General features: G+C 38.4%; 1 protein-coding gene across 3 annotated transcripts in view; it reads left to right on the forward strand.

Annotated features, from left to right (window-relative positions):
• SMIM14 (small integral membrane protein 14) overlaps positions 1 to 7,195 on the forward strand; it is a 56,185-nt gene extending 48,990 nt beyond the window's left edge. For 2 of the 3 annotated variants that reach the window (XM_071432524.1, XM_071432522.1), the window contains exons 4-5: positions 3,328 to 3,476; positions 4,063 to 7,195. In XM_071432524.1, the coding sequence (XP_071288625.1) occupies positions 3,328 to 3,476; positions 4,063 to 4,095 (182 nt within the window). In that variant the 3' untranslated portion in view covers positions 4,096 to 7,195. Of the gene's footprint in view, positions 1 to 3,327; positions 3,477 to 4,062 lie in introns of those variants that run through there. The other variant, XM_071432521.1, reaches the window with a different exon arrangement.
• Positions 7,196 to 12,107: the final 4,912 nt, after the last annotated feature.

Below are 12,107 nucleotides of genomic sequence, written 5' to 3' on the forward strand. Positions count from 1 at the left end.
CAGAGGATTTTTTTTTTTCTACTTCCCATTTCTTTCTGGGTGAAGACTAATTTGTGTGGCCTGGTCTCTGCTTCTGTAGGAAAAAGCAAGTCCAAAAACTGCATCTTGTACATGGAGCCACAGATAGGATTCACCATAGTCACTAACTCCCTTGGGAGTTAATCCCACAATCTCACACCAGCTCCTCATAAAGCTTTCTGCTGCAGAGAGATAATTCAGCCATGCTATAAAAAAAAGAAATAAATAAATTCCAGGTAACCACAGGGCCAGAACTGCTCACAGGCATCATTCAGGAGTGTGTGGATATACATGTATGCCAATCCCAGGGGACCAGATACTGTGAAAATAAAGACCTTGGGCTGGATTCAGTGTTGCATGGAAAGGTAGGTTAGAGACTGTGTGTCATGTCTCTCAGTGACATGGGAATATGTGCTGTTAAATTCTGTCCTAGTTGGTGTGTCTGGAGCACTGGAGATTAATAACCAGATCCATCCATCAAAATGGGTGGTGGCAGGAACATTCATCTGAGACCAGGACAATCTTCTATCCATCTGAAGATATTAGAAAATACCATTCACAGGTGCTCTTAGAGGATAACCTTTATTCTTTAAGGAATTAAAACATCACTTCTGAATTACTTGAAAAAAAATACCAGTTACAGATAAAGGAACTGTGACTGTGAACTCTTAAAAAGAAGATTTTTTTTTTCTGCCCATCACCATAAATTCCGTCCTGCTTGGTTTCACCTTCACTCAACTATTCTTTTATCCATGAGCTGGTTTTATCTGATTATTTTGTGATCTCAGGGATGGAGGTCTTTGTAGCAAGATTGTTGTCTCCTACATATAACTGCTTCCAGTAGCTGAAATAGCTTCCTGTCTCTTTTCTTGATTTGTGATGCAAAGCTTTGAAAAGTTGGATTCAACCCCAACTATGTGAAATTTTGCTTATCCTCTTCCCTGGAAGAGATTAAAGTAACAGATTCTGAAATATCTCACATCCTTATTAAAGCACACGGTCATGGTGAGAGATGTGGGTTTATCAGTTCCTTGGAAAATGTAAACATTGTTGTGTCTGGCATGCCTTGAGTAGGTAGTACAGGGCCAGTTAGATCAGCTATTGTCTTGCTTAACTTAGTTCAGAACATGTTTCAGCACATTTGGTTCTGTCTGAACTGCGTTACAGCACCGGCTGGAGGAAACTGTGTCTTGCAATGGACACCTGTGGGTTCCCTCTGTGGTCCCCTCTGCTCCCTTCCCTGACCTGTAGCATGACCTGATCTGGCATCATTTCTTACCCCAACTTTTGGTTAACCACCACAGACCCTAAGTGCACCAATGTTCAGCCAAATTCCAGAAGGCAGTTGGACCTTTCTCTGCATAGTCCATTTCTCTGCATTGTATGGGGAATCCTAACAAGTCATCTGAATTTTCAGTCTTCTATGAGAAATATTTGCCAAAGCAGGTACCTAAGGCCTTCTTACTTGTTGCTGCAGGTAGTCTCAGAGTGGCTATTAATGTTGTCTGGAAGCCCCATAATAAAGCAGAGCAGTTGTTCTTTTCATGCCAAACTATATGCTCGTCTTCTGGACTGCATATAAGATTTTCCAAGATTTAAAATATTGATATATGCTGCTGATAATAATAATAATATTTTGGTCAACAAAACTAAAGGTCTAAATGCTTACCTTCACAATTCCATATGCTTTCAAAATCAATTGTGTAAGAGTTTAGTGAATTAAAGGCTGTAGCTTTCTTATTTATATTCTGCACTATGCCATCTCCTCCATATACAAAGCCCTTTATTCACTCAGATTTTCAAAAGAATTCTCACGTGTAATTGCATATAATTATAATAATAAAGTTCCTCTACATTAGCAACATCTTGACTTTTGAAATGTCTATATTTTGTACATTTAAAAGGCAAAAGCGGTTTCGTTTGCTCATACATGTTAATGGTGCTGTTTGTGCTGTGAGAAGCATGAACTTCTATAGTGCATGGGTTTTTTTCTTCTTTGACATTTTTGAGTGCATGTGATGTGAGTAAAGTCCAACAGCACCAACTCATGAAGCCTTATTCCCAGAGCAACAGTGTGGAGATTGGCATAGCTGTAAGCTTCCCCTCTGCTGTGTTATGAACAAACCCTTCCAAGGAAGAGCCTCTGTTAGCAATGCTACCTAGGATGGCAGTGATGGGGGTGATTCTGTGGTATCAGCATTAACCTTCAAGGAAATTATTCCAGCAGGGTATGAGTTATCAAGTAAATGTTAAATAAGAACAATCCAACCAATACTGAATCCAGACTTTACTCCATAATCATTATTATTCATTATAGCTTTGAATTAATTGTTCTGTATCAGTTGATCATCTAGATCATTAATGAAGATGTTAGGCCTTCAGATACTATAATAAATGGATTAATGTGAGTACCACAGGTAATTATCTGTACATGGGTTTACACTTTAGCTGACAAGACTAGTTACTGCTTGATTACTTGAAGTTATGTTTCAGATGAGAAAAGTTGTTTTAAAATGTGCAGGTATTTGCAACCAGCCATTTCCAGCCTGAAGGTATTTTCTTAAATTTATTTCCACGTGTTGATGTTTCAGGTATTCTCTATGGAAATTTGGTGTAAAATTTTTAAATTGTGTTCCTGGGCTTTATTTTGGAATGTATCTCTGCATTATTTTTTCACCTCCTGCCAGATACATTGCTAGCAGAAATATGACATGACCTGGATGATCAGTCATGGAGATCTGGCATATTGACACTGAAACATCTTCAAACAAACTCTCAAGAAATAAATTAAGAGTAGATTCAAGAAATTTATTACCATTAATTTGCTCCCTTCCTGCTAAAAATTAGCATGTTCTCTGTGTGAGGCCTAACAATGGAGCCTAAGCTTTCATCAGTTTAGTCATATTATTTTATTTGTTTGAGGCAAAAAAACAAAGACCAACATACATATGGGGCTTTACCTACATGAACATATTCTGTATCAAGTTTGATTTCTTAAAAATCAAGTTTGATTTCTTAAATGTCAAGAGCATGTTTATCATCTCCAGTTACTAGGAGTTAATATGAATTAAGAAATATTCATGATAATTCTAAGAATACCAGTGAAATATTATGAAATAGATTATTCTCTTTCCAGATGGGTAAGAAATGTGATAAAATACAGTCTCAAAGCCAAAATGAGCGACTAATCAGAACACTCCATTAAAAAATATTTCAGGGATTTTTTTCCTGAGATTGCATTTTTGGTTTCACTTGGGGAAAAGAACTCTGCTGTTACTCTGTTATAACTTGACCTTTCTTTGTCTGTAGTGCCAGGACCAAATTCCTCCAGTGACAATGGCATCAGCTTTGCCATGATAATGATGGCCTGGGTGGTGATTGCACTTGTCTTGTTCTTACTGAGACCCAGTAATCTAAGAGGATCAAACACAGTCGGAAAGCCAACCAGCCAACACAATGTAAGTGCATCTTCAAGTGCCCTGCAGGGAGATTCTGTAATAGCTTAAATCTATTTTGGTTTAATACACACTGTCTCAAAGTATTTTTTCCCCTTTTTTTCACTGTATTTTCTTGGAACTCCATTAAAAATTAAAATGAGTTAGTCCAAAGTGGAAGGAATCATGAAGGCTGGGTGTGGGATGGAGCAGGTGCAGTGTCTCTGGACACTGTCTGTCCCTGGATGAAACTGCCTCCTGCCTTCTTAGGGGAAAGGGGACAAGCTCAGCTTTAAGAGAAGCCAGTAAACAAAATTACAGCATTATACTTTGACAAGGGTGATCCTTGTCCTAGATGTGGGATCATGAAAAAATCTCAATTAATACAGGAAACAGTATAGTTTTTTGATGCTCATTTTCTCTAATTATTATAAGAGCTATTGAAAAACCATGAAAGAAAACACAATGTAACGCTTCTGAGTTCTTCTGTTGCTATATCCTCATGAAACACTGTGTCTAATTCTGTATCTGTTTTTTTTCTTGGTTTTGTTTTGGTTTTGTTGTTTGTTTGTTTTTTGTTTTTTTTCCTTTCTTCCTTTCTTCTCCCAAGGGACAAGAACCACCAGCCCCACCAGTGGACTAGAGCATTCAGTATTGGAAAAGCTCAGCAGCTAAAACCTTGCACGACCAAATGAACGAAGTGACCAGATTGCTCCTAACCTGCACTCAATACTGTTTTCTTTTCTCATTTATATAGAGCAGAGTTATCACTCAGCAGTAATCTTCATGAACTGCTTTTAGCAACTTCAATTCTAAGTTAATTTTTGCTTTGTATGTTATTACAATTCCTATAAGATTGTAATTTGAATAAAGGTAAGGCATTGCAGGGGTTTTTTGGTTGTTACTGTGGACATTCCACTTAATCTCTTTCTGTTACAGTGATCCTAATTTCTTTGATGTGATTTCTGATATGCATTGAAAGAAAAAGAAAATCCCAGTCCACCTATAAGAATGGAAGGTTACTGACCTTTCATCAGATTAATTCATATTTCTTCTCCAGTATGCTTTTGAGAGTTATATTATGGTTGGAAGTACTTAGTTATGTGCTGAAAAATAGAAATTGTTTTATATTTGCCCTGGTTTCAGAGCAGCTTTTATTCTGGTCTTTGGACCACTAACACAGTTTTCAGGGTTGCTGGCAAAAGGATGGATTGTCCACTAGAATGATACTGTGTGTGTGGGCACACATAAGTGAACGTGAGGATTGCCACTGTCGAAGCTTTGATCTATATATTGGAAACTTTACACAAAAGATTAGACCACCAAAAAAGTTAATTCAGACGTTTTCATTAATAAATTGTATGTCTTATTCAATATGTTGTGAAAAAGCATACTCTAAACCCAGGTGTGTTTACTTACAGACTTTATCAAAAGAGAAATTTAGTAAGACGAACTTGGTAGAATTTTCTGTCCTGGCATAGTCTTTTCATAATTGGTACCTTAACAAGTTTTTAGCCATGATGTAATAGATATTGGACAGGATGAAATCATACCAAGAAGTTACCACGGTTACCAACTTTTGGTATACAACATGTACTGGATTATTCAGGTTTTTCACCTGTATGTCATCAGCAATTCTTAACATTTCATCCTTATCTACTAGTTGTAATTGTAGAATAACAAACTTGCAGGTGACTACATATGGCATGTCTCTTCCCTCTAATAAATGTGTGTATGTGTGGTATGTTTCAGTGTGTGTATGTGTGGCTGTGCACACACCTGTGCACATCTCCCATTATGGAAAATGGGAAGGACTTTTTTTATGTACATTAATTTAAGAACATTTTAAAGATGTACAGAAAAGCAACACTGTATATTTTTCTTGTTCAATTTGAAAAAGTGATCAGAATAATGTAAAGAACATTTTTATGTTCCCAACATGAAACTTCTTTCCTTAAAGGTCAGTAGAACAGACATATGGGAATTCTAAGCCTTAGTCTACGAACCTTTATTTCATGAGGACTTTAGTTATGGAGCTGAAGGAACTAACTGTTAAATTTCAAAAAGGTTTGTATTAACAGGCTCTAACAAAAATCTCACATCAGATCCCATGTTTGACAGCTGCAGGGTTTTGCTCTTCAGGGCAAAGGGTGAGCCAGCTAAGCCCTCTTGTAAGGGTACAGTATAGAGCTGAAGAAGGGCTTCTGTAATTTGATGTAATTGAACCTCTATGGAATACTGTGCTCCCAAGCATAGGAGCAAGTTAAAAAAAAAAAAAAAAGAAAAAAAGAAGAAGATCGGGCCAGGTGCTCTCAGTGACATCAGTGCAGTGCCATGTAAAGCAATGAAACTGCAGGAGAGAAGCTGAGAGAATTTGTCCCATTGTGTCTAATAATGTACAGGCCACAAACACTGTGTAAAGATGTCACTGGGACAAGCACTCTTGCCAGTGCTTACTTTTTGCCTTCCATGTACATTTATGTTTGGGATGCTATTCAGAACAAGTAATACAGCATCATTTTGTTGAACCCACAAGAAAACCTATATAATCTCCCACACTGACCTTTTTTCTCCAAGGATTTTTGGCCAGAATCCTTCACTATTGGAGGCATAAAACAAGCTTCCAATTGATTAAAAAGCCAGCTGAAACAGGCTTCTATTCAGAGCACTACTCCTCATCCTCTTGGGAGTTGGTGAGATTGACAGGAGATGCTCCTCACTTGTGAGGATCAGTCTCACTTAAATGTCTGTTTATGTATTTATAAAACTTACCCCATGCACCCAGCTCTAAAAGTCTTGGCAAATGAACTTTTTGTTCAGAGGAATGTTGTGGTTTACCTTTAAAGAGATGTCTTTGCTTGAAATTCCTCTAATTGTCCCAGTGATTTTATACATGTATGCTTTCCTCATGTAAATGGCTATTTTAAATTTTTTTATGTAAAAGAAAATGAACATTGGAAATATTTTATTGTAAAATGTTTTACTAAAGAGCCAGGCCACTATCCCACATCAAAATGTATGCCTTTTAAATTCAGATACTCTCTCCAAGATACAAAGTTCAGATCAGCACTCTTAATTAAAATAAAAGTAAGTAACCATGGGACTGTATTTTGCCACTCTTATTTGTGTTAAATAGTGCCTTACTCATCAAGTAGTTGCACTGAAGTTTGTGGAACTACTCTGAGATAATGTACTAGTAGCAGCTTTAGTAAGGGTGGCAGAAATCTGGTCTTTAGTGTTGTAATTTGTGATTAAATAATTGTATCATGGTTACAGATGTTTATGGTAAATTTTGGGAAGAGATTAGTGGTATGCAAAGCTCTAGGGTATGATCAGTTCTGTAATGATGGTTTTAACCTTGGTTAGTCAGAGATGCAAGTTGTAGCAACTTGGAAAATATGGAAGGAAAATTTACAATTATACCTTAACTTTGTTAAAACAATAGTATTTTAGAGTCTGCTTAACACAATTACTATACTCTGAAGTGAGAAATCATATGTATCCATGCACTGTCTGCAGATCACTTAGCCTTGTAATGTTAATGATTGAAAAAGGAAGAGTGAAGATGTCATGTACTTAATGTAAATCGGTGGTTTAAAATATCTGAATTATGCCAAACAAAAAATCGTCTGTGCCATTTGCAGTTTCCTAGTAATCTTTTACTGAGTACTTGGATTGGGATAAAGGGCTTGTACTATGCACTTTTTATTGACTTAACAAAATAAATAGCAATCATTAGTAAACTTTTGTCTTTGTCTTTTAGTTTTTATATAAGACGTAGGGCTGCACCAACCTATCAATTTCTAAGGTAATTTGAAATCATCTAAAAATAAGAGTCAGTAAAAATAGTGTGTCACCTGTGTAACTTTTAAAATGTAAATTCTACCTTTTCTCATGGACACTTGTCCAATGTATGTATCTCAAGCGAGTCAGAACAAATAAAAAGCAGTTTCCAAGGTTTAAGATACTTTGATGACCAACATGGATACCTCTGCCTTTTGCTCTTCTAAGTAGTTGTGCAATCTGGGAAGTTAGAAATTATACAGGAAGAAAAGTAATGATAAATATGCTGATTGTGTTACTTTGTTTTAGATCAAATCCTACTACTTTGGGATTGCAATCTGTTTTCCAGCTCTAGATCTTGGCAGTGTTGGACTTTGAGGAAGGAAGATGCTGCAATAGCTCCAAGGCAGTGTGTAGGAGCAGTAGAGTCCTGCTGCTTCCTCACTGTTCCCATGAAGTGCAGCTCTCTTCTCTGGAAGCAGAGCACAAAATTCTGAGCACTGCCTCAACAGCAACTCAGATCCCTCATTAAAGATTCCTGTGCTAATCTGAGGAAGAAAATGAGAACCAGGGGAGCATTAGGGTTTAAAATAATGTATTGCCACAGATAGTGGCAATAAATACCAGAGAATCAGAAACAAAATCAGAATAATATAATAATAACAACAACAAGTAACAAATGTTTTAGCATTTGAGTCAATCTAAACAGTATGAGATCTTACTCAAATACCAATAATGTCTGCTCATCAAAATTTACCCTTTTACTCAGACATGATACTATAAATAACCCCTGAAACTAAAGCTAAACTTCTAAGTACACTTGTTAAAATGTTTGACAAGGATGCAGATGCCTATTGAGAAAAATGATGCAGAAAGAAAATTGCCACAAATCTAAATTTACGTTGTTGAAGAGATCTGTACAAAGCCTAGCTGTTCATGATCACCAGTAATTTGAAATTACTCTGCCCCAAAGCCTGAAAAAAAATTACCCTATTTAGGATGTTTAGGAAAAATACACCAAATCATTGCAGCAAAATATCCCATTAAGTGAATTCCTTGCAAAAAGGGACTACTTACATCCTTTTCTCCTTCTCTTTATTTCTCCAGTACCAGCCAATGGCCTACAGTGCCATTCACTGCAAAGATCTGCACCTTGGGGTGGGGGAAGAAGCAGAATATTCCATGCTGAACCACATCCTCACTTGTAAAACAACACAACTCTTACCAACTTTTAGGCAACATCACCTGAAGATTTTTCTTTTCATATAGGAAAAGTAACTGAACACTTGTATCCAAATTGCCAACTCCCACAGCAGACATTTTGTAGTTAAATATAACAGCTAGAAGAGTCTGGCTTCCACACTACCTTTTTAACATCTGCAGGTCAGAGCACTGGCCAGAGGGGGTGTCTGAAACAAACAGGCTTCAATATTTGGCAATATATATTAATTCACCCTATATATGCAAAACTTTAAAGGTTTCACTCTTCTTGCCTTTATGGAAAGTGTTACTATAAAAATACTTACTGAAAATAAAGCAGTAATTTATAATCAAAGATCACATGTAGCAAGGTTTAAGAAAACAGGCCTTTGCTTTTATAGGTTTTGTTGTTTCATCTTCCAAGCTATAAATGATGAAGCAGAGGAATAATTTTGTGACTATATAGTTTTCAGACTTATAACTCGTTTAAAATTAATTTCTTCTGCTGCAGAAACTGTCCTTAAAATCTAGAGATGAGAAAATATGTTTCCTTTAGCAGACCAGTGAAAAACCCCACCACTGTACAACATTCTGAAGGTCACAGCCATTGGTTATATAAAAAGCAAATCTTCAAAATGGTGTTCAGTTTAGGGCAGAACTTGAAATAAAAAATGATGAATTGAAATGATTAGCAAGAAAACAACGCAAGGAAGCCTCCACAGGACTGGCACTACACCAAACACCACAGGTAATGCATCGAAATCTGCTTTCTTGTGATGATGAGTAAAAATTGGGTTTCTTCAACTGCCTTAGTGATTTCATGCAGTCTTGTTTAAAATAGAACATCCAAATAATCATTCTCCCCTTCATCAAATATTAGCTTGCAATTTGAATCACCAATGCATCTTGTCTCTGACACTCCCTCCTCCTGTATTGTGTTGGGCTTCAGTATGTAAGGGGAAGAGATTAAACCAAATTGGCTTTTCACTATACTGTGAGGGTAGATCAAATCTTCACCTTATTTTATGCAAACAACTGTTATGGGAATGGGGCAGCTCAGCTGAGTAAAACCCTTTAAAGAAGGGATGCTACAGGACCATTTCTCTCCAGTGGGGCAGTGATGAGAAGCAGTGCCTTATCCAGCTGCTCTTCCATTGCATTAGTTTCAGCATTTAATGTTTCCTGACTGTTCTGGAGAGATGGCTGGTAGCCTGAAATGGCTCTGCTGGTGGTACCCTGTGTTCAGAAAAGCAACGCTGCTGCCCACAGCACTGCTTCTGGAGGAGCAGCTTTGATGTCTGGCATGAAGTGTATGGTTTCCAGAAAAACATCAGAAGACAATGGAAAAAAAAGAGGCACTTAGAAAACAACAGATAGGCCACCAAACGTAATCATGCCTGGAAGGAAGTGTGAATAATTGCTCTGAATCTTGAGAGCTTTAAATAATGTAATTAGAGGAAGGTCATGTACTGGGAAACAAAATATTGTGCAGTTATTTAAAGAATGGGGTTTGACAGGATATGTTCATCAGAGTTCTCAGAGTGCCCTTCCTCCAGCTTCAAAAGATTTAATTCTGCATGGCTTTGGGGTTTTATTTACATTGCAATATTGTACATGGGACCTGATGAGGTTGCTGTCCAGATGTTCCATGCCATATGCAAACAGGCATGTTCAACTTGACCAGAAATTCACTGCATTTTGCAACAAATTTTACCAATAATTGCAGTTTGAGAGGCTGGTTGTCACCAGCAAAGAAAATACCGTATTAGATTAATCATAAGATGCTTAGGCAAACTGTCAGGTTGTTCAGCAATGTCATAGTTCTGGTGAACCAGAGAGGTGGAGATGAGGAGAGGGTGTAAGTAGGGATGTGCCAGGCAGAAAATGTCTTCTGTAGCAAGACAGCGTTGGCTCTGAGCACACGCAGAGCTCAGGTTCTCATCTGTGTTCAAAAACAGCGTATGGCTGGTTTATGCAGCTGTTGGAGCCAGTCCCACATGTCCTGAATAATCTCTTGAGCTGCATCTCCTTCCTTCCTCTTCATGTTGGAAAATGCAAGGAATGGATTCAAATACTGATCCAACTGGTCTTCAGGGCACTTTTGTCCCTTGGCCTGGGACTGTGCCGAGCACCTTGGATTGGATTTCCCAATTACAGGTGCGGTTGCCTCCCAGTAGTGCTTTGTCAGAAGTTAAAGAAAGGCTTGACAGATAATGGTGGTTGTTGAATCTGTGTCAGATGTGTCAGAAACAGATTACACAAACTCAGCTGCCTTTAGTTAATGATCAGCTAAATCTGGCTGGCAATCAGTCTGACATTAAACAATAACCAGACAGGATTCAAATCTTTACTATCCATGGTTCTTTGCTGGCTTTTCCTCCCACCTCCAACATCAGGATGCCAGCCAGGAGATTATGCAATCATGAACTTGCTTGCTCTTTGTCTTCCCTCCCCTTCCCCTCATCCCCCAAATCCTTCAAAAACCATGATTTCTCCCTTGCATAACAGAACAGCTTGTACATGGGAGGTGAAAAGTGGCCCCTCCACCCACCTTTGGCATTCAGATCGCTCTTCCCTCCATGGTTTCTGGAAAGGCAGAGGTGTGGCTTCAAACCCGCTCCCCAATATGCTGGAAGAGGGATTCACCTGACCTCGTCAATTGCCAATGCTAAAGAAAAACATACTCCTGAAATCCTATTCCTCCTGTCACTTAGTTTATGTATCCTGCACTGCAAAAGTATTCACAGTCTACACTGAGCCTTCAAAAAAGCAGAGCAGAATTCACAACTTTTATTTTAAAAAATGGACAACAGTGGACCAGCCTCATCTGCTTTGCAGCAGCCTTACATAACCTTTCTTGCCTTTCATACTGTTGCAAAAAAATTCTACATCTTGGTAAATGATAAGTCTGCCTCAATGGAAAAACCAAGAAGATCCCATTCCATAATTCAGATTTTTTTTTTTTTTTTTGTAAGAAGAGGGGAGACACAAACTTCACACCATTTATTTGCAATGCCTTTAAGCCCTGCACTTTTTAATCTGCCCACAGTGCCACTCTGCCTCACCAGCAGAGTGCAGGCTATAGGGAAAGAAAAGCAGCCCTAGTCATCCTTTCACAGAATCATTTAGGCTGGGAAAGCCCTCCAAGATCATGCAATCCAACCTTTCAGGTTAAGTTGTGCTGTTGCAAGAGGGAATGTGAGATCAATGTCCCAGGCAGGGGTGTGACTGTCTATCAGTGAAGGTCCTTTACTTTGAGAAAAGGGACCGGAGTCCATTGCTTGTTCCAAGGGCTCTTCAGACATTTGAAACAGTTCTCAAATAATAGACAACAATCCAGACCTTTCTCCTCTCAGGAAAGGGCCATGATTGCCAGATACAAAAATACCTCTTTTGAAGCTCCTTGGCAAGTAGCACAGATGCAGGTGGAGTGTTAGATCCACGTGTTTCTTTATAATCCTCAGGACACAGCACTCTCCTGAGGTAAGTGTGCCTGAACCCCTCCAGAAAAGGAAGGCCCTGAAGCTCTTGCCCTAGTTCTTAGCTAACTCAGTAATTGGAAGGTATTAGCTGACTCTAGTGAGCTACTAACTACCCACACAGACAGCAGCAGGCAGAGGGAAGTCTTTCTCACACACGACCCGGCCTCGTACCCTGGCTGTTTCTAGGAAA

The sequence above is a fragment of the Agelaius tricolor genome, unplaced genomic scaffold (assembly GCF_023055355.1).
Source record: "Agelaius tricolor isolate 1412-34295 unplaced genomic scaffold, bAgeTri1.0.p SCAF_8, whole genome shotgun sequence".
Classification (NCBI taxonomy): Eukaryota; Metazoa; Chordata; class Aves; order Passeriformes; family Icteridae; genus Agelaius; species Agelaius tricolor.